This window comes from Sus scrofa, chromosome 6 (genome assembly GCF_054392235.1).
Source record: "Sus scrofa isolate SSC_HxYL_T2T_F1_AM1 chromosome 6, Sscrofa_HxYL_maternal_Yorkshire_Landrace_v2.0, whole genome shotgun sequence".
Taxonomy (NCBI): domain Eukaryota; kingdom Metazoa; phylum Chordata; class Mammalia; order Artiodactyla; family Suidae; genus Sus; species Sus scrofa.
This window is the reverse complement of record NC_139388.1, coordinates 115,302,449-115,326,487: the sequence shown is the minus strand read 5'-3', so window position 1 is coordinate 115,326,487 and position 24,039 is coordinate 115,302,449. Positions and strand designations below refer to the sequence as shown.

The following is a 24,039-nucleotide window of genomic DNA, read 5'->3' as shown; positions in this document are numbered from 1 at the left end:
AACTTATGGTTACTAAGTAAAGTTTAGAGGTTTAGAGTTTAATATTTCTTAGCATAGTTACTAAATGAAAATAGTAGGTTCAAAAATTTAGCAAACATTTCAACACCTCATTTGATTACTACATGAATAATGTGTGATAATGGCACAATTTATTTTCAAATATATTAATGCTTTGTCTTGCCCAAAGCTTTCTATTTCTTTAATGGCTTCCCAGTCCTTGGTAGTCAGAAAAGTTTCAAGAGTTGAAACTTGAAAAGATGTGAAGAAAAAAGAAGCTACAACTTTGTAATATGATTCAAAAAGAAGGGATAAGAGGCCATTAATATGACAAAAAGTTTTTTATGTGAATAGGACTGTACATTATTTTCTTAGAATTTAGAATAAATATGCCAATTATTGATTCATTACATTATCTTGACTATAAGCAAGGGCTTCTTCTGTTCCATTCCTGATTTTTCTTTGTTCTTTGAAAATTTTCATCAGATGAAGGGAGGAGGCAAATGTATTTCCCTGGCTGCATGGCTATAGGTGATATATAGTATATTCTTTTTTCTATTTATAATAAATGAAAAATTTTATTCATCTTTGTAAATAACAGGCACTCAAATGTTTGTTAATGATCAATCATTATCCTGGAACAAAAAGAGGCTTGCTTTCAATAATGCAGAAGCAAAAATCCTTCAACTTTTAGATGAAAACACAAACTAAAAATTGCTTCAGATAAGAGAAGGGAACCATTTTTCAAGTGGTAGTTTTGGCTTTCTTACAGCCTAGCAAAACACACCCTAGACCATCTCAAAAGAGGAAAAAAGCCCTCACAGCCTTCTGAGAGCTCTAGTTATTTATATGGCACCATCCACGAAGGAACATCTGGGAACATCTCTTCCACCCAAATCCTACCAGTAGACTAAAATTTAATATAGTTAAATACTATAAATGTGGTCATCCATTTCATTTTGCTTATTATTAGCTTCGAGGTGATATGTCAAAGTGACAAAATACACTATTGTGTAAGAAAGCTTTATTTTGTTTGTTTCTTTCTTTCTTTATTTATTTAAGGGCTGTACCCATGGCATAAGGAGGTTCCCAGGCTAGAGTCTGAATCAGAGCTATAGCTGCTGACCTACACCACAGCCACAGCAATGCCAGACCCTTAACCACTGAATGAGGCCAGGGATTGAACCTGTGTCCTCATGAATACTAGTCAGATTTGTTTCCACTGAACCGCAATGGGAACTCCCAGAAATATTTATTTTAAAATATACTCCCCCCCAAATCTAAGTAGTAACTGCTCAAGTTTTCAAGTTGGTAAAAGTTTTAAAGTTAATATTTAATTATAATCTTTAAATCAATGAGTTCATTTCCTTACATTAAAAATTATATTTGGAGTTCCTTTCGTGGCGCAGTGGCTAACGAATCTGACTAGGAACCATAAGGTTGCGGGTTTGGTCCCTGGCCTTGCTCAGTGGGTTAAGGATCCGGCATTGCCGTGAGCTGTGGTGCAGGTTGCAGACGGCTTGGATCCCACGTTGCTGTGGCTCTGGTGTAGGCTGGCGGCTACAGCTCCGAATGGATCCCTAGCCTGGGAACCTCCATATGCCACGGGAGCAGCCCAAGAAATGGCAAAAAGACAAAAAAAAAAAAAAATTATACTGGAGTTCCCATTGTGGCTCTGTGGTAATGAACCCGGCTAGTTTCTATGAGGACACAAGTTTGACGCCTGGTCTTGCTCAGTGGGTTAAGGAACTGGCATTGCTGTGAGCTGTGGTGTAGGCTAGCAACTGTAGCTCTGATTTGACCCCTGGTCTGGGAACTTTCATATGCCATGAGTGAGGAGGCATGTTCTTTTTTTTTTTTTTTTGTCTTTTTGCCTTTTCTAGGGCCGCTCCCTCGGCATATGGAGGTTCCCAGGCTAAGGATCGAATTGGAGCTGTAGCCGCCAGCCTATGCCACAGCCACAGCAACACGGGATCCACGCCGCATCTGTGACCTACACCACAGTTCACGGCAACGCCGTGAGCAAGGCCAGGGATCGAACCCGCAACCTCATGGTTCCTAGTCGGATTCGTTAACCACTGAGCCATGATGGGAACTCCGGAGGCATGTTCTTTTAATTCAGCTTAAATATCCAGACTAGTACTAGCGATAATAATGATGATAATAGTAATTTATATTAACAAAGCACTTAATGTGCCAGGGACTCTATTAAGCATTTTACATGGATTATCTAATTTTTTTTTTCTTCTTCTTAGGGCCAGACCTATGGCATATGGAGGTTCCCAGGCTAGGGGTCTAATCAGAGCTGTTGCTGCCGGCCTATGCCAGAGCCACAGCAACGCCAGATCCGAGCTGCCTCTGCGACCTACACCACAGCTCATGGCAACATCGAATCCTTAATCCACTGAGTGAGGCCAGGGATCAAACCTGAAACCTCATGGTTCCTGGTCAGACTCATTTCCACCACGCCTGGATTATCTAATTTTAATCATCAAAAAAACAAATAGGTACTATTACCGACTCCGATTCATGGATGAAGAAATGAAGGGTGGAAAGGTAAAAATGAGCCTTCTCAACATAAGCACTGTTGACATTTTGGCTGTATAATTCTTCGCTGTTGTGGAGGGCTGTCCTGTGCATTGTAGGATGTTTAGCACCTTCTATCCACTAGATGCCAGTAGCACCCCTACCTCAGTTGTGAAAGCCACACCTGTCTCTAGATACTGCCAAATGTCTCTTGGGAGGAACAAAATCACCCCTATTTGTGAAACATTGGCTTAAGTAATCTTGTCCAAGATCACTTAGAGGGTAAGTAAAAGACCTGAGCTTTGAAACCAAGTAGACTGGATCAAGGATCCAAGCTTTGAACTCTATACATCATGCTGCCACATGCCCCTTTGCTTCCATGTCTCTAAAGAGTGGAAGGAACCTGCAGAAAGGCCCATCCTTTCACTGAAGGATGCTGGCATGAAATGGGGAATGTCTCAGTTCTAACTGGTAGGTATTATGATTACTGAGAAGAGATCTCAGAGGAGATTTTTTTTAGGACGTGAGGATGAAAATACACCCTTTGTACTATGTAAGTATATAGTTCTGATACTTTATAGAACTTTTTTTGATACCTTTAAATTTCAGAAGATTAAATAGCTGTGAAATTTTAAATTAGATTTTGTGGACTTGAAATTTCACTAAGATCAAAGATAAAGCTTTCAGCCTGGTACAACTTTGGAGTTTATTAGTTTCTAGTTTGCTTTGAGTAACTAACTGGTTGCGGTTCAGAGAGGAAGTACATAAGGTAGTGGTTTATTTAAAAATCTCAGAGCCTCTAAAAATCACCCTGTAAATTCCTGGTGACTTTCCTGTCCGCTTCTCCCAGTTGCTGATGTCAAAATTCTTTAATTCTTAACCTATGTGACTGGTTTCCTAAAATCTAGCTGCTTCCTGCTACACTCATAGCCCGACCCTTTCTCCAACCCCATAGGCTACTCCAGCTCATCTCAATAGACTCTGATGGTTTTGCAGTGTTTTTCCTGACTGCCTATCCAGATTAATGATGATTTTCTGTGGCAAAGAATATTAGCTGCCAACCCCAATATCCATTCTTCCTTTGTGACAGAACTCTAGGCAATGTGCCTGCTGAAAGATGTCATATCCTAGCCTTTTTTACCAATAAGAATATACAAGTGGAAGCAACTGGGTGGAACTTCTAGGAATCTTTGCTGCCTGTAATGCAGACACGCTGGCTGGAGGTCTAGTAACCACCTGGAGAGCATGGATAAGACTAAGATAACAAAGAGGCAAATACCAGTAACTGCCTGCTTCAACCTTCTCATTATGTTGGGAAAGTAAGTCTTAATGTATTAAGAATAATCACATCTCTGTTGTTAGGAGCCAAGAACAATACCTTACAAGTACACCTATGAGTGGATCCCGTGACACTCACTGCCCATCCCACCTTCAGAAATAAAAGCTTGACTGATCCCTACAGCTGTCGAAAGTGCCAGTGGTACATAACCCTCAGCTCTTAACTTTGAGAGATGCCTTTGTTAATCAGAACTGCCTCATCTAATGTCACGTACTGTCCGGGGCGGGGGGGGGGGGGGGCAAATCCAACAACTGACTGATAAAGAGCTATTAATGTCCAGTCCTCTCATCCCAACTTGGAAGAGCCACCCCAGTTACAGGGCTTCCCATGGGGTTGATGAGGGCTTTACTGAGATTGCAATGCAGTCCAGCTTTTCCCTTGGACTAACCTTGTTCCCTGCCCCTCAACAAATGCTGATCCCAATAGCACTTCCTGATATATGTCCTAAACATGGATGGTTAAAAAACCTTTATAATATTTTCCAAAGAACATCAGAGTGAAGAGAGGATCTAAGATAAAATGATTCCAAATTCAAGTAATCTTGGGGACCACTAATTTAACTGCTTCTAGAATATTTACGACACTTTTTAGAAGATGCAGAACTTGGAGTTCGTTTGTGGTGCAGTGGGTTAATTAAGGATCTGCATTGTCACTGCAGTAGCACAGGTCGGTGTTGTGGCACGGGTTTGATCCCTGACCTGGGAACTTCTGCATGCTGTGGGTGCAGCCAAAAAACAAAAACAAAAAAACAACAAAAAAAACAAAAAACAGAGATGAAGAACCTAACCAAGTTTAATCAATTTCTTTAGAAAAACATCTTCCAAAATCAATTAGAGAACTTTTTTAACTTACATCTATTAACATCGAAATGTGGCGCAGTTGGCTAAGAATCCAACTGCAGTGACTTGGACTGCTGCAGAGGCATGGTTTGATTCCTGGCCCCATGCAGTGGGTTAAAGAATCTGGTGTTGCTGCAGCTGTGGCTCGGGTCAATTCCTAACCCAGGAAGTTCCACATGCCACAAGTGTAGCCATTAAAAAAAAAGAAAGAAAAAGAAATACACTTTGGGAGTTCCTGTTGTGGCTCAGAGGTTAACGAACCTGACTAGCATCCATGAGGATGCAGGTTTGATCCCTGGCCTTGATCAGTGGGTTAAGGATCTGGTGTTGCCGTGAGCTTGTGGTGTAGGTCACAGATGTGGCTTGGATCTGGCATTGCTATGGCTGTGTTGCAGGCCAGTGGCTACAGCTCTGATTGGACCCCTAGCCTGGAACCTCCATATGATGCAGGTATGGCCCTAAAAGACAAAAAAAAGGCAAAAAAAAAAAAATACACTTTGAGAAACATGGCTCTGCAGTACACAGCATATTAACTGTACACAGCATATTAACTTTGTTCCTTTTTTTTTTTCTTTTTTAGGGCCACACCTCCCAAATTAAAATTTGTAATTTATATTAACAAAGCACTTAATGTGCCAGGGATATTAAGCATATTACATGGATTCTATTTTTTTTTTTCTTTTTAGGGCTGCACCTACGGCATATGGAGGTTCCCAGGCTAGAGGTTGAATCGGAGCTGTTGCTGCTGGCCTACGCCAGAGCCACAGCAATGCCAGATCTGAGCTGAATCTGTGACCTACCCCACAGCTCACAGCAACGCTGGATCCTTACCCCACTGAGCGAGGCCCGGGATCAAACCCGCAACCTCATGGTTCCTAGTCGGATTCGTTTCTGCGGCACCATGATAGGAACTCCACTGTTAGTTTTGTAATATCTAGCTTTGGTCATTTGAAAACACTGTTTCACTAAAGTATGTAGATCTTTCAAATGTTGAGTCATTTGATTTCTGATACATCAAATAATTATGCTCATTAATTTCACCACCAATATCATCAGGTAAGCTTTTAAGGACTAAGAAATTGTCAAGCTCACTGTGGCAAATATAGGTTTTCTAAAATTTTAATTTTGCTTAAAAGCTTGAAATCTTATCACTGGAAACAAATACTGTCAGTTGTTTCCTTAAAGTAATAGACCTGGATCACTCATTTTCTTGAGAAGATGTCCTGACAGATCTTCAAATCTGAATAATCATAGTCATTCCGTCCATCGTTCTATCAAGAAAAAATGAAGTTCCATAAAAATGGGCTTGAATTTCAGCTTGTAACTCAAACAGCTGCTTAACTGTTTTTCCTCAAAACAACCAATATACCCACAGTCCAAGTGCTTCCATAAAGCATGTTTCCATTTCATCCAGAATATTAAAAGATGTATGTATGAGTCATATTTTTAAATAATATTCTTTAAAACTGAGATATATAAGTTCCCTTGCAGCTTAGCAGGTTAAGCTGTGGCACAGGTTCAATCCCTGGCTAGAGAACTTCCACATGCCGTGGGCAAGGCTACCTTCTCAGAGAATCACTTCCTCTACACACAATCCAAAGCAGCTCTGTCTTACACTCTAGGACATTATGCAGCAGCTTCGTTTCATCATTGCACTTACCTCTACTGAATGTCAAACTAACAAATAAAATTACAAGTTGTAAAATAATATACATAACATGATACCAATTATATTAAATTTTTAAAATGCAAAATAGTTCCTATTATTTACGGATACTTCCATATGCAGTAAAAGTGTAAAGTTAGACACAGAAAAATTAAACATCAAATTTAGGATACTGGTTTCCCAAAGCAGGTAGAAGGAGATGCTGTAGGAGGGGGAGGAGATGAGAAGGATACACAAGAAGCTTCTCTGACATTCAAGCTGACTGGTGATTAAATAGGCATTTTTACTATTATTTTCATTAGTCTGAAATATTTTACTTTCAAAGGTGTTTTGAAGCAAATATAATAAAACAACATCTATTTAAACTTAATGAATACATGCATGTATTTATATTGTTTGCATTCTTTTGTATATGTTTGAAATGTTCCCTTAAAAACAATTATTTCTTTTAAATATAAAACTTAAAAAAACAGTCCATGCTTCTACCTGATCACTTTCACACTGGGTTCCATGCACTTGTACCTAGTTGTCTTTACTCTTACAAATGGTCCTACTTTACATTGTCAAATTTTCCCTCTCTACTATATCTTTTTCATAAATTTATAAAAATTGCAAAATATTTTAGTCATTTGTACTCCTTCCTTTCACTCCTTAAATCCAATAAAGTCATATACTATTCCTCATCCTGCAAAATAAATCCAAAATCTAACCACTTTTCACCATTTCCAGCACTACTACCAGGCTAGTATTTACTGGTCCCCTTTCCCCCTCAAAACTTTTTTCATAGCAGGTGGAAGGGTGCTTTAAAAAAGTTACTTCCTGTCTGTTTTGCTAACAAATTTCCAGTGTCCTCTTGTCTTGCTAAGAGGAAAATTCATAACCTTAAAATGGAGCCTAAGGCCCTCCATGATTCCCTCTGTTCCACAGACCCTTCTCATGCCCTACCACTCTCCATCTCACTCATCCTCTTCCTATCCTCTGCCACATAAAGAAGCCACACTTCAGAGTATTTGCATCTAAAGTTCCCTCTGTCCAGAATGTGCTTCCCCAGATACATTCATACTTTGCTCCCTTCACTTCTTTCAGATCTCCATTCAAATACTCTTCTTCTGTGACCACCTTCTATAAAACTGCAACCTTTGCCCTTCCCATCCCCTTTACCTGACTTGATATATCTCTAGAGTAATATTTCTCGAATTTTTAAAGTTCTATGGTGACCTTGTTAAAACAGATTCAGAAGGTCTGGTGGGACCTGATAGTCTGCATGTCTAATAAGCTCCCAGGTAATGCTGATGCTGCTGGTTCTTGACCCACCCCTTGAGTGGCACGAGTTACTATCACCATCTAACAGAACCATGTACTTAGTTTTCTATCCCCTCTCTCTAGAATGCACATTCTTAGGGTAGAGATTTTGTTTTCGTCTCTCCTATCCCCGGTGTCCAGAAGTAAGCTTATCACACAGTAAAAGCTTAATACTATTGTTGAGTGAATGAATCCTATATAGTATTATTATTATTATTATTATTATTATTATTATTATTATTTTTGTCTTTTGTTGTTGTTGTTGTTGCTATTTCTTGGGCCGCTCCCGCGGCATATGGAGGTTCCCAGGCTAGGGGTTGAATCGGAGCTGTAGCCACCAGCCTACGCCAGAGCCACAGCAACGCGGGATCCGAGCCGCGTCTGCAATCTACACCACAGCTCACGGCAACGCCGGATCGTTAACCCACTGAGCAAGGGCAGGGACCGAACCCGCAACCTCATGGTTCCTAGTTGGATTCGTTAACCACTGCGCCACGACGGGAACTCCTATATAGTATTATTAATCTTAAAGAAAAGTGCTTTCTTGGAGTTCCCACTGTGGCGCAGCGGAAACAAATCCGACTGGCATCCATGAGCACGCACGTTAAATCCCTGGCCTCGCTCAGTGGCTTAAAGGATCTGGCATTGCCATGAGCTGTGGTGTAAGTCACAGCCATGGCTCGGACCCTGAGTTCATGTGGCTGTGGTGTAGGCCGGCAGTCGTAGCTCAGATTTGACCCCTGGTCTGGGAACCTCCTTATGCCAAGGGTGTGGCCCTAAAAAAGACCTAAAAAAAAAAAATCCTTTCTTGAACCTATATTCTCCTCTAGCTACTATTCCATTTCTCTGCTCCACTTTATAGCTAAACTTCTTAAAGTAACTAACTTCACTTCCTTCCTATTTCCTTTTTTATTTTCTACTTTGAACATTTTCAAACCTTTGAAAAGCTGAGAGTACAACTGACAGCTATTTATTGTAACTTATATTCATGAAATCTTAACATTTTGAGATTTTTTTTTTATCTGTCTCCATTTAAACACTCACACACACACACACACAGACACACACACACACACACACGAAGTTCCTGATGGCTCAGCAGGTTAAGGATCTAGTGTGTCACTGCTGTGGCTCTGGTTACTGCTGTGGCTAAGGTTTGATCCCTGAACCAGACACTTCTGCACACAGCCAAAAAAAATAACACACACACACACACTTTTTAATGTTGCAAGTTTCCCCATCCCTAAATACCTCAGCATCTCTCCCCTTACAAGAATGTTCTCTTATCCAAGAAATTTAAAACTGATAAAATACTACTAACATATACCTCACATTTAATAGCTCTGATTGCTCCCAAAATGTCTTTTGTGATTGTTTTTCCCGCATCCAGGATCCAATCAAAGACTATGGCTTGCATGTCTCTTTAGTGTCTCTCATTTTATTTTTTTTTTTGGCCATGGCATGCAGTGGCTTGATGTGGGAATCTCAGTTCCCAGACCAAGGACTGAGCTCAGGCCCCTGCGGTGAAAGCACCGAATCTTTTAGACCTCTAGGGAACTCCTAGTCTCTTTTAAACCAGAAAAAATCTCTCTGCTTTTATTTTGTCATTCAACATCACTACTAATTATTTATTTGTTTTGTCTTTTGTCTTTTTAGGGCGATTCCCATTATAAGTGATGCTAAATTTGATATTTATGGTAGTGACCACCAAATCTCTCCACTGAAAAGATATCTCTTCTCCTTTGTGACTAATAGGTAATATGTGGAACCAGACAAATATCCTTTTCCCTAGCCATTCTTTACCTGATTACTTTAGTGTTCCTAGATGAATTTTTTTTTTTTTAGGGCCACATCCGCAGCATATGGAGGTTCCCAGGCTAAGGGTCTAATAGAGTTATAGCTGCTGGCCTAAGCCACAGCCACATCAATGCTACATCTGAGCTGTGTCTGTGACTACACCACAGCTCACGGCAACACTGGATTCTTAACCCACTGAATGGGACCAGGGATCGAACCTGCAACCTCATGGTTCCTGGTTAGATTCGTTTCCACTGTGCCATGATAGGAACTCCCCTAGATGATTTTTTTCCCCCGATTTTTAGGGCCACACCTTCGGCATATGGAAGTTCCCAGGCTAGGAGTCAAATCGGAGCTGCAGCTGCTGGCGTATGCCACAGCCACAGCAATGCCAGATTCGAGCCAGATCATGACCTACACCGCAGCTCACAGCAACACCAGATCCTTAACCCACTGATTAGGGCTAGGGGTCAAATCCGTATCCTCATAGATAGTCAGGTTCATAACCCACTGAGCCACAACGGGAACTCCCTGGATATTTCTTAATCTTTCCTCCCTACCTCTTTTAAATCCACTCCAATCAGGCTCTCATCACCACCACTCCATCCAAGCTGGTTTTATTACCAAGGTCACCAATGACTTGCATGTTGCCAAATTTAATTATTTCATAGTCTTCTTACCTGATCCATCAGTGGAATTGACTTAGCTGATCAACTCTTCTTGGAATACTGTTTTCACTTGGGATACAGGATATTGCTCTTTGGGTTCTCTTCCTTTATAGAATTTATGCTGGGTTCTTCCTCACTTTTTACTGGTCCAGTGCTCCTGATCTAAATCTGGTCTTGCCTAAATTATTGGTCAGAGCCCCCCAACTAGTTTGCCTGCTTCTACCCTTAAAATCTATTCTCAATATAGCAGCCAGAGAGATACTTCTAGAATATAAAGCAGATGATGCTACTCTAATATGCAAAAATCTCTACTACCAATTTCACATGTCCTCTACCTGCATCTCGTAATGTAGAATCTAGCACCTAGCATTGCAAAGTGTTGTCATCACAAGGTACCACAGCTATGTTCTCTGTATCACTGTACCATTTTATTAGGCTATGTGGTATAGTAGGTCAAAATGAAAAAATTAAAGATAGAAATGAACAAAAAAGAAAAAACTTGATCTTATAGTTAAAGTGCTATAGTCCCCCCCCCCCCACAATAAACATAAAACCAGAAGATTTTACTCTACCTTTAAAGACTGTCTATTGGATTTTATGTAACATGTACTTAGAATCATTTGGCTTAAGGGAGGTAGCATGATATAGTGGACAGAACACTGGACTAACAAGCAGAAGACCTTGGGTTCCAACTCCAGGTGTTTTGTTTTGCTTTTTAGGGCCACACTCATAGCATACTGAAGTTCCCAGGCTAGAGGTTGAATCAGTGCTATAGCTGCTGGCCTACACCACAGCCAGACCAATGTGGAATCCGAGCCACATTTACGACCTATACCACGGCTCAGGGAAATGGCAGATCCTTAACCCACTAAGCAAGGCCAGGGATCGAACCTACATTCTCATGGATACTAGTCAGTTTGTTTCTGCTGAGCCACAAAAGGAACTCCCTAATTCCAGTTTTGCTATTAACTAGTCTTGTGAATATGAAAAAAAAAAAAATCACTGAAGTCCTAAGTCTCACCTACCAAATATACTAAATTAAAAAGCTTTCAAACGTTTTTTGTTAGAAATTTTTTTTTTTTGTCTTTTTGGGGCCGCACCTGTGACATATGCAGAGTCCCAGGTTAGGGGTCAAATTGGAGCTGCAGCCGCTGGCCTACACCACAGCCACAGAAACATGAGGTCCGAGCTACATCTGTGACCTACACCACAGCTCATGGCAATGCCAAGATCTTTAGCCCACTGAGCAAGGCCAGGGATCTTGATCTCACGGTTAAAGTGCTATAGTCCCCCCCATGTCCACATGGATGCTGGTCAGATTTGTTTTCACTGGGCCACGATGGGAACTCCAGAAATTATTTTTAAAAGCTGCATAATACTTCCTTCAGCCAAAATCTTATGAGAAAGTGTAATGTATAAAATCTGTAAAATGATAATGGGGTGTATATTATCATGCCCAGGGACTGAACCCTGGCCCCAGGTGTGAAAGTGCCAAATCCTTCCCTCCACCACACTGCCTTACAACACCAGAGCAAAGCATAGTTTCAGACCTACATAAGAAGTGAAATCCCCAACGATTAAAAAAATTCCTAATTTTCCAAAATAATTGACTTTGAAATACAATAAAAATGCTTTTCTATATAACCCCCAGAGAGCAAATTAAAATGGAAAATTATGTAAACTTGGAAATTGTGTTATTATATTGAAATTGAAGGTTATGATGTAATGATAAATGTAAACAGAAGATGGCAGACTTCAAAATATTTAGAGAAAGATTGAGTGTAATAACTTGTTTTATTTAGGGCATAGATTTGGGAAGCACAAGAAATCTAGTACCTATAAAAGATTTTCAAATGGCAGAAAAAAAGTCTGGTATTTGCCTCGGGTAAATTCATAGCTTCTGGTTATCAAGTAGATTCTTTAGGTAGCTTTTAAAGATGTGCAGCTAAAAACACAATATATTCAGATTTTTGTGGCAAGAACATAATCCACTGTTTTACTGGCCAGGTTAACTGGTATATAAAACAGCATCTTATGAGTACTATCAGCTCAAATCAAATCCTCTAGTTAATATGTGCTTAAAGACCAAAGCAGTAAACTCTTTATAAAATTATTTAAAGCCTGAGCATTTAGTAGTTCCCACTGTGGCACAGTGGGTTAAGAATCACATTGCAGCAGCTCAGGTCACTGCAGAGGCAGGGGTTAAATCCCCAGCCCTGGGCGGGGGTTAAAGGATCGGGCATGGCAGCAGCTGTGGCATGGGGTGCAGCTGTGGCTCGTAATTAATCCCTGGCCCTGGGAACTTCCATATCACACAGGTGTGGCCATAAAGATAAATTTACAAAAGCCTAAGCATTTAAACTTTTTTTTTTTTTTTTTTTTTGTCTTTTGTCTTCTTGTTGTTGTTGTTGCTATTTCTTGGGCCGCTCCCGCGGCATATGGAGGTTCCCAGGCTAGGGGTTGAATCGGAGCTGTAGCCACCGGCCTACGCCAGAGCCACAGCAACGCGGGATCCGAGCCGCGTCTGCAACCTACACCACAGCTCACAGCAACGCCGGATCGTTAACCCACTGAGCAAGGGCAGGGACCGAACCCGCAACCTCATGGTTCCTAGTCGGATTCGTTAACCACTGCGCCACGACGGGAACTCCTAAACTTTTAATAAAAACAAAGTCACTTAGATTCGATTTGATTCTATTCGATTCTGTAGTGTACAGTCTAGTCTTATTCTTACATATGAGAATATACAAACATTTACTTCTGGAAACTGCTACTAGTTTCCCTAGGCCTCAGACTTTGTATTAGATTTGAGTGTATCATTAAACAAAGTTAGCACTTGGATACTAAAACAAGAATGACAACTTATTCAGAAAACAAACTATATCCCAGGAATTATGTGGATACAACTGCACTGTACTGAACCTAAGTGTAGATTCATAGTTGGGATGTTTTGACAGTTCTAGAATAGAGGGTGCATTAAAGATTTCAGTATAGGCTTTAAAAGCTCATTTAATTCTTGGAGTTCCCGTCCTGGCTCAGTGGTTAATGAATCCGACTAGGAACCATGAGGTTGTGGGTTCGATCCCTGGCCTTGCTCAGTAGGTTAAGGATCTGGCATTGCCTTGAGCTGTGGTGCAGGTTGCAGACGAGGCTTGGATCCTGAGTTGCTATGGCTTTGGTGTAGACCATCGGCTACAGCTTCAATTGAACCCCTAGCCTGGGAACCTCCATATGCCGTGGAAGCGGCCCAAGAAATGGCAAACACACACACACACACACACACACACACACACACACACACACAAAGCTCATTTAATTCTTTATAAGAGCAAAAAGGCTTTCTACTCAAGCAAGCATTCATATGATACAATACTAGCTTGGAAAAATGAATGATGAATAGAAACTGGATATTTATCTCACTTTGCCACTTATATACATTTAGGTTTGTCAAATTTTTCAAAAGTAAGGAAAAGATCTTATGACTAAGAAACCAAAACCAAAGTGTTTCTCTATCCATCAAAACCCACATCATAGTTTCTGACTAGCTAAATGCTTACATAAAGTTTATACTATCTATCTATCTATCTATCTATCTATCTATCTATCTATCTATCTATCTATCTTTTGGCTTTTTAGGGCTGCACCCGTGGCATATGGAGGTTCCCAGGCGAGGGGTCCAATCGGAGCTACAGCTGCCGGCCAACACCACAGCCACAGCAACGCAGAATCCGAGTCTCATCTGCTACCTACACCCCAGCTCATGGGAGCGCCGAATCCTTAACCCACTAAGCGAGGCCAGGGAATGAACCTGAATCCTCATGGTTCCTAGTTGGATTTGTCTCCACTGCACCACACAGGAATTCCAATATTTTAATACAAAATAATTTTGTGTCATGTCCCTGAAAGTAATAAAGCATTTACAGTGAATATGTTTACTCAAATTCTAAAATATATTCAAAAATTCAAGACTCACCTTCCAAGCATGGTAAGTACCAGAGGGATCAGTCTGATATAATCTTGGGATACCATCATCATCAAAACCTACAATTAAGGCAGAAATACCAAAAGGTCTTCGTCCATTGCTCTGAGTATATTTCTGAAAAATAAAATGTTTTCATAACTACTTTCTGTATGAGGTCAAAAAACGGACAAAATTATTACTTGTCAAATAACAAATTCTAGTGGTAAATAAAGTATTCCTAGCAAAATGATTTTATTAATTCCTATTCTGTATAATTTCAAGATTCTCTTCCTGTCCTTTTCTGTACTAACCTCAATCCATAATGAAAATTTTAAGAAGTTAATGTACATAATCTGTAAAATAAAATCTTAGCTTGTTTATGTACAGTCTTAGGTTTGTACTTTTGTTGCCTTATAGGTTCGGTAACATAACTAGATTGTAATATTTTACTATTGTGGAGAACTGTGCATTTGCACCATTTTGGTTCCCAGTAAAGCTGACTTCAATGAGCTGTACTTTAGAAGCATGTCCTTGGTTTATTTTGAGGGACACTTTGTTATTATTATCAAATATTCTTATTTGACACTATTATTATCAAGTATATTCTGTTTACTATATACCAAGTTATCGCTACATAAAAATCCAACTAAGACATTTCTTTCAGTCCCAAGACAAGGAAATCTTTGTTTTTCTTGAAGAAAAAGTATGCTTTCTCCTAACAATGGGGCACTAGAAACCACTTATATTTCTTTTTACTTTAGTGTGAGGAACTCCCTGGATTTGTGCCCTAGGGAGTAGAATTCACACTAATTCTGAGACTGACACCCCTAGAAGTTGTGCAAAGAGGCAGCTCTGGCAGAAAACTCAGGACTGCATTAACAGGCAACTATAGGATGTGTATATATATATCTCTGCAGCTTGAGATAGCTTTGTACTAGTTTTCTTCTTGGATTTGTCTACATATCTCTTTTTCCATTATATGTATTTTTACAAGCCACTTTAAATATTGAATGCAAATAGTTGAGTTACAATATAAACTCTTACAGAATAGAATTTTTCTTTTTTTTTTTCTGTATTTCCTAATGTTCCTAGTTCACACCTAGGTAAGAAGTAGATGTTCTGTAAATAAACCTTGGAGGAGAGAAATTTTTACTTTAGTGGCTTAAGCAACCACTTGTTTAATGAAAAAATAATGTTGTATGCACAGGGTTAAAATCATTTCAAAGAACAAAAGATGAATATGAAGGATAACTCTCTTTTGTCCCAGAGCCCTAGGCCCCTCTTCACTTGATCTTAGCCAAAAGGCCAAGAAGCGATCTTAGGTCCCTCTTCAGTGGTAACCCCACTGTTACAGATTTACAGTGTATATTTCTACAAAGGTTCTATGCCTTCATACTCCTGAAAGAAAACCAAAAAACACAACTAGGAACCTTCTATACACAATATTCTGTACCTTGTTTTTTTGGTGGGTAGTTTTTTACTGGGAAAATCAAAGCAAATAAAAAAGTAGAATATAAAAACGCTGAACCTCCTTGCAACATAAATTAAATTAAAAAAAAGGACAATTTGTTATAAGTATGTAATCTAAAAGTTTAATATCCAGAATATATAGCGTCTACGAATAAAATCTCTACCTAGGCAAATGGTAAAATCCATTCCAGGAAGTATTCTAAATGCTTTCCATGCACTAAATCATTTAATCTATACTGCAACTCAAAAACACTATTGTAATATTCATTTTATAAATAAGAAAATTGAGTCAAAAGAGGCTAGTTTGCCCAAAGCATTAACTAGAAAATACCAAAGCCAAATTCAAAGCCCAAAATTCTGGCTCCTGGGAGCACATTCTTAATCACTAGAGTGCCTGTCAAAAGGAAAGATGGTTTATACCAGGAGAAATGAAAATAACCAACATGTGGAAAAAAAAAATCGACCTTGCTAATTATAAAATACAAATTAAAACACCTATTACAGTATTATGTTAATTTATTTGCAAAATAAAAGAAAAATGAAAAACCCAGTGCTGATGATTCTTCAGGGATATATTTATGCTTTGCTGGTGGTACAATAAAAATTCATTCAATCTTTTTAGAAAGCAATTTAGCCACATATAACAAGAGTCTTAAAACTAATTACAATATCTAATCTAGTAATCCCACACTGAAAATTAATTTAAAAATATAATTTAAAAAAGAAAAATAAAAGCTGTGACAAAGATAATGCTATTACAGTAGCAAAATGAGAGACAGAGAGAAAAGGAAAAAAAAGAAAATGGTAACAACCTAGATAATTACCAGATAGCAACTAGAAGTAGTAAGATATAGTCAGTAAGAATAGTAAGCATAAGAACTATGTTGACATATATAAAGAACAAAGGAAATGCTAATAAATGAAAAAATACTTGTTTGCATCATGATTACACTTAATGTCAAATCATGTATCTACACATGGATTCAAGAAGTTGTATCTAAGCCTGATTAGTTCTGTTTAGCTTTGTAGGTGAAAGAATCATAAGGATCATAGGTATTTATATGGAAAACTATGAAAAATGTCTTTCATTACTACATCTCTAGAACTGTAGAAATCTCTTTAAAAGGTCACTTTTTTTTTTTTTTGTCTTTTTAGGGCCGCACCCATGGCATATGGAGGTTCCCAGGCTAGGGGTCCAATCAGAGCTATAGCTGCCAGCCTTCGCCAGAACCACAGAAATGCCAGATCTGAGCTGTGTTGCGACCTACACCACAGCTCATGGCAATACAGGATCCTTAACCCACTGAGCAAGTCCAGGGATTGAACCTGCAACCTCATGGTTCCTAGTCAGATTTGTTTCCGCTGCGCTATTCTGAGAACTCCCAAAAGTTTACTTCTTTAAAATTTAACATAATTCCCAGAATTGATACTGATTAAGATTTCTAGTGATCAAATCAATCCACTCCACTGGAATAAGAATGTATGAAGTTAAGAGTTTTCTGTTGCGGCTCAGCAGAAATGAACCTGACTAGGATCCATGAGGATGTGGGTTCAATCCCTGGCCTCACTCAGTGGCTTAAGGATCTAGCATTGCCATAAGCTGTGGTGCAGGTTGCAGATGCAGTTCAGATCCTGCATTGCTGTGGCTGTGGTATAGGCCGGCTGCTGCAGCTCCAATTTGATCCCTAGCCTGGGAACTTCCACATGCCATAGGTATGGCCCTAAAAAAAAAAAAAGTACAAAGTTAAGTGTGAGAGAGAATAAGAATTTTAGTACATGTTAATAGACTAAACGGTTAGAGTGATTGTAGTATTCCTATGACAGGACTCATAATGATGGAAAAGGAGAAAATGAAGCAATCTGTTGGAAAACTGTAAATCAACAACATTTCAATTAAAAATAAACAAATAGCAAAAAGATCATGAGAAAAAAAAGAAGTCTGTTGGAATACTGGCTTACCTGCTTTAAGGTTGCTATGAAGCGAGTTATATATTCTACAGTGACTGGGTCCTCAACAGTAAGCTTATGACTCTGGCACTCCACACGGGCCCTATTTATTACTACTCTTGCATCAGCAGTCAGTCCTATAAAGTAGTCAATATGTTACAAAAAAGAATGACTTTTTTTCCTTGTCAAAAGGGTTTTGGCCACCATTATATTTTTCTTATAAAATCCTCTGTTTATTTTCAATATATGTCCATGATAAAGAATTTGTAAAATAGAGCATCACTCATCATAAATTGACTTACTTCCTTCATTTAATCCATTCTTTCTTACTTTTTAAGGAAACTTGTTTTAGAGAATAATATTTTTTTAAATTATTATTACTATTTTGCTTTTTAGGGCCACACCCATGGCATATGGAGGTTCCAGGCCAGGGGTCTAACTGGAACTACAGCTGCCTGCCTACACCACAGCTCACAGCAATGCCAGATCCTTAACCCAGTGGGCAAGGCCAGGGATCTAACTCACCACCTCGTGGTTCCTAGTCAGATTCATTTCCGCTGTGCCACAATGGGAAATCCTAGAGAATGTTTAAATACTAATATTAAGTAATCTATCACCCAAAGATCAAAATAGCTTAATTCACTACAGCTGGTTTGATTATTAGGTTTTATTTAATTTTCTAAAAAATCTCTTCAGTCATACTTTTAAAAACTTTTTTTGAGAAGATATCAATGGCAGACTGTTCAAAGGCTGACATTCTATCCTGATTCCAGAATCAATATACTTATTTATTTATTTATTTTTTTTTGCTATTTCTTGGGCTGCTCCCGCAGCATATGGAGGTTCCCAGGCTAGGGGTTGAATCGGAGCTATAGCCACCATCCTACGCCAGAGCCACAGCAACGCAGGATCCAAGCCGCGTCTGCAATCTACACCACAGCTCACGGCAACGCCGGATCATTCATTAACCCACTGAGCAAGGGCAGGGACCGAACCCGCAACCTCATGGTTCCTAGTCGGATTCGTTAACCACTGCGCCACGACAGGAACTCCAGAATCAATATACTTATTACCTAAACCATGAAGTAAGCTGGATTTCTTATGAAAACAATTAAGTATTACCTCATTACCAAATACTGAATTCAATGTGCATTCCATTTAACCGTGATATGTCACTCAGCTTTTTCTCTAAGATTAAGGGTTTGAAAATCAAGAATGTTAAAACAGAAAAAGCAAAAAACTTCCTCTTATTTTTGTCATACCAAACATAATGTCATTAATTCTCAACACTTCTATAAGAGGACAGAACTTGTTTTTTGCAAATGAAAAACAAACTGACAAAACTTAAATAGACTGCCACAGTTACAAACATTTCTATTAAACTTCTTCGGCATTTGACCTTTCTATCACTATTTTTTTTTCCCTTTCTCCACTCTCTTAATACCACATTGGCCAAAAAATTCATTTACAAGTCTCTGAAAAAGGGAGTTCCCATCGCGGCACAGTGGTTAACGAATCCGACTAGGAACCATGAGGTTGCGGTTCGATCCCTGGCCTTGCTCAGTGGATTAAGGACCTGGCATTGCTGTGAGCTGTGGTGTAGGCTGCAAACGTGGCTCGGATCCTGCATTGCAGTGGCTCTGGTGTAGGCCAGCGGCTACAGCTCTGATTAGACATGGAGCCTGGGGACCTCCATATGCCGTGGAAGCGGCCCTAGAAATGGCAAAAAGACAAAAAGACAAAAAAAAAAAAAAAAAAAAAAAAAAGTCTCTGAAACAGCCATTTCTCACATAACCATTAGTCCTCTGCAGTCACAAACTCTTGTTCCCCTTCCACACCATTCCAAAATGTGTTTCTACAAAGCTGGAAGAACTGTCAGCTACTGAACACAGTTAACTAACCAACAATGAAGAATTTGTCATAATATGCCATTGTTAGGGATCACTCTAACATTTGTGAGTAGGGTGCAAATTATAAACAGCTAATTAAAGGAAGAGGAACTGATTCTCTTTGCAAATGTTATCTGAGAGAAAGAAATGGGAAGTGGTTGATTTAGCCAACCCTATAGACTAAAAGCTTCACTTATTGAAAAATATGATCAGGGAACTCCCTTGTGGTGCAGCAGGTTAAGGATCACTGAAGCAGCTCAGGTAGCTGCTGGGGTGAGAACTGGATCCCTGACTGGGGAACTTCCACATGCTGCAGGTATGGCAAAAAAAAAAAAATCAGAAAACATATTTCTAAATACAGTATATCCCCTTTACAATGTAAATATGGTCCAAAATTACAGAAAATAAAAGTATCATACTTACAAAGTAGTAATATAACTACTTCAAGGAAAAATATTAGTGATAAACTTGTCAAACCATATGAATAGCATAATAATGTGTTTGTGTCTGTTTTTAACATGAGAAGTATGAATCAATACCAAGTAGTAGGAAAGAGAGAACAAACTGTATTTAAAGATACATTGAAAATTGCAATTTCAATTTATAAATAAGCAATCTATAGAAAAAAATGAGTTGGTGTACTGCTTTTAAGTGTATATAACTTTAACTTTAAAATACTATCACAATGTAAAATTTCTACTATCACAAGTGAAGTTAAAATTATTTTTTGCTTTTTTTTTCAGGGCTGCAAGTGCAGCACATGGAAGTTCCCAGGGTAGAGGTAGAATTGGAGCTGCAGCTGCCAGCCTATGCCACAGCCACAGCAATGGTGGAACCAAGCTGAATCTGTGACTTACACATCAATGCCAGATCCTTAACTCAGTGAGGGAAACCAGGGATCAAACCCACATCACAGATACCACATCAGGTTCTTAACCTACTGAGCCACAATGGGAACTCCCAGACTGTTCTTTTTCAAGACTGCTTTTGCTATTCAGGGTCCCTTGAGATTCCATATGAATTTTAGAATGGATTTTTCTATTCTTGCAAAATAAGTAATTGGGATTTTTAATGGGATTGCATTAAATCTATAGATTGCTTTGGATAGTACTGATGTCTTGATATTAAATTTTCTAGTCCATGGCAGGGGAGGTCTTTCCATTTACCTTTAATTTCTTTCAGCCATGTTTCACAGTTTTCAGGGTACAAGTCTTTCCTGTTCCTTGTTTCCCTTAATTAACTTTTCAGATTGTTCAGTATAAAAACACAACTAATTTTTGTGTTCTGATTTTGTTTTATGCAACTTTAAATTGATTATTACCTCTAACAGTTTTGTATGTGTGAAATCTTTAGGATTTTCTACATACAAGATCATGTTGTCTGTGAACACATATAATTTTACTTCTTTTCTCTCTGTTTTTCCTTTCTGGCCATAACCATAGCATGCAGGAGTCCCAGGGTCAGGAATAACTCCACAGCAGCAACCTGAGCCACCGCAGTGACAATGCCAGATTAATTTACTGAGCCACAAAAGAATTCCTCTTCCTTTTCAATTTGGATACTTTTTTTCTTATTCTTGTCTAATTGTTCTGGCTAGGACTTTCATTACTACCTTAAATAGAAATGGAAAAGCAGGCACTCTTGTCTTATTCCTGATCTTAAAGGAAAAGCTTTCAGTCTTTCATCATTGAATAGTGTTTGCTGTGGGTTCTTCATATATGGCTTTCTTGATGTATTTCCTTCTCCTACTAGTTGACTGTTTTATCATGAAAATATGTTCAATTTTATATAATTCTTTTTACTGAATCAACTGAGATGGTCATGTAGTTTTTTTCCCTTCATAATGTTAATGTGGTATATTACACTGATTGATTTTCATATATTGAACTACTTTTGCACTCCAGGAATTAATCCATAATCCCCTTAATATACTGAATCTGAATTTAGTTTGCTGGTATTTTGTTTAGGAATTTTTTTTTTTTTTTTAGGGCCATATCCATGGAATATGGAAGTTCCTAGGCTAGGGGTCGAAATCAGAGTTACAGCTGCCAGCAAACACCACAACCAGAGCAATGCAGGATCCAAGCCTCGTCTGCAATCTACACCACAGCTCATTGCAACGCTGGATCCCCGACCCACTGAACAAAGGAAGCCAGGGATCATTCTATGGGTACTAGTCAGATTCATTTCTGCTGCACCACAAAGGGAACTCCTCTTTTACTAGTTTTTAATGTGAAGTTGTGTTGTTAACTGAAACTTTTCTTGTTTTAATACGAGCATTTATACTACAAAATTTCCTCTTAGCATTTCTCTTCCTGGATCCCATAAGTTTTGTGGGTTGTGTTTTCACTTTCATTTGTCTCAAGATATTTCTAAGTTCTTGTGATTTCTTCTTTGATCCATGGGGCTTTTTTTTTTTTTTTTTAGGGGTACTATTCAACTTCCATATATTATGGATTTTTCAGTTTTATTATGCTCTTGATTTTTAGTTTTATCCAATTTTGGTCAGAAAAAAATACTTTCATGATTTCAATCTTTAAATTTATTAAGATTTGTTCTGTGGTAAGATGATTCCTTTTTTAAGATAGTAAGATAAAGGCTATTTTTTGCTAAATAACATTTTTAAACTTCAGAATAAATTTCTGCTTTTGAAAAAACACAATTAGCAAATGAAAAAAAGAAAAGTTACAATAAACATGTCTTGTTTGCTATATAGAGGCAAGTAAACATATCAAAATATGTTAAACATCATTAGCCATGAGGCAAATGCAAATTAAACTCAACGATGAGATATCACATACTTATACAAATGTCTAAAATAAAATATAGTAACAAGACCAAATGCTAATGAGGATACAGAGAAAATGAATCATTCATACATTGCTAGCAAGAATGCAAAATAGTATATGCTCTCTGGAAAATAATTTGGCCGTCTTTTATTAAATTAAATATACATTATAATATGATCCAGCAATTGTACTCAAGTAGTTATCCCAGAAAAATGAAATCCTATGTTCACACAAAACCTGTGTATGAATGTTCACATCAGCATTATTTGTAATAGATACAACCTGGAAATAATCAAAAGTCCTTTAATTGATGAGCTATTAGCAGTATTTGATATACTCCATACCATGGAATACCATTCAGCAATAAAAAGCAATGGGGAGTGGAGTTCCCACTGTGGCACAGTGGTTAACGAATCCGACTAGGAACCATGAGGTTGCTCAGTGGGTTAAGGATCTGGCGTTGCTGTGAGCTGTGGTGTAGGTTGCAGATGCGGCTCAGATCCTGCATTGCTGTGGCTCTGGCGTAGGCCGGCAGGTACAGCTCCCGATTTGACCCCTAGCCTGGGAACCTCCATATGCAGTGGGAGCGGCCCGAGAAATGGCAAAAAAAAAAAAAAAAAAAAGCAATGGGGAGTTCCTGCTGTGGCACAACAGGATTGGCAGCATCTTGGAATGCTGGTATGCAACCTCAATCCCTGGCCCGGGACAGTGGGTTAGGGATCTCGTGTTGCCGCAGTTGCAGCATGAGTTGGCAACTGTGGCTCAGATCTGATCCCTGGCCCAGGAACTTCATGTAACATGGGGCAGCCAAAAAAGAAAAAAAAAAAAAAGGGAAAAGCGATGGACTAATGATACATGCAATAACTTGGATGGACTACAAGGGAGTTATGCCGAACAAGAAAAGCCCATATGAAAAGATCATATACCACGATTCTATTCATACAACAACATTCTCATGCAAAATTATAGAGATGGAGAATAGATTAGTAGAAGGAGAAATAGCATGTTATAGCCCTGTGGTGACAAAAAGCTGTATATCTTTTTTTGTTTTTGGCCATGCCTACTGCACGTGAAAGTTCCTGAGCTAGGGACTGAACCTATGCCATGGCAGTAACCGCAGCCACGGCAGATCCTTAACCTGCTGAGCCACCAGGGAACTCCCTGTGTATCTTAATTTTTTTGTGACGGCTACATGAATGTACACATTATAAGTCTACTAAACCTACACACACACACACACACATGCATGCATACATGCAAGTGAATGCATGGAGAACTAATGAAATCTAAATAAACTCTTACCAAGGTCAATTTATTAGTTTTAAAGATGTTACTATTGGAGGAAACTGGGTAAAGGGGATGTCCCAGTGTTTTTTTTTTTAACTTCCCGAATATAATTCTTTCAAAGTAAAAAGTTTAGGAGTTCCTGTCATGTCACAGCAGAAATGAATCTGACTAAAAACCATGAGGTTGCAGGTTCGATCCCTGGCCTTGCTCAGTGAGTTAAGGATCTGGTGTTGCTGTGAGCTGTGGTGTAGTCACAGACATGGCTTGGATCTGACATTGCTGTGGCTGTGGTGTAGGCTGGCAGCTGTAGCTCCGATTAGACCCCTGGTCTGGGAATCTCCATATGCCGCAGGTGTGCCCCTAAAAAGCAAAAAAACAAGTGAAAAGTTTAAGAAGAAAATAGCTATCTAATGTTACAGTTAAGGTATTAATACCTTTTAACATTTATGTTTTATTAAAGTTCATTATCAGAAATCCTGGTTTACAGAGTTGTGATTTCCCAGAAAATATAAGGCATACTGTTTATGTTTAATAAGAAGTGGAATAGAGCTCTTTATGTTGT

The 24,039-nt window shown here is 38.8% G+C and overlaps 1 protein-coding gene across 5 annotated transcripts in view; it reads right to left on the bottom strand.

The window, feature by feature from the left end:
• PSMA8 (proteasome 20S subunit alpha 8) overlaps positions 1–24,039 on the bottom strand; it is a 37,467-nt gene that overhangs the window by 3,220 nt on the left and 10,208 nt on the right. For 4 of the 5 annotated variants that reach the window (XM_021096195.2, XM_021096198.2, XM_021096196.2 and 1 more), the window contains exons 3-4: positions 17,525–17,649; positions 14,108–14,230 (exon numbers count right to left, since the gene is read on the bottom strand). In XM_021096195.2, coding sequence (XP_020951854.1) covers positions 14,108–14,230; positions 17,525–17,649 — 248 coding nt within the window. The remainder of the gene's footprint in view (positions 1–14,107; positions 14,231–17,524; positions 17,650–24,039) is intronic. The other variant, XM_084964404.1, reaches the window with a different exon arrangement.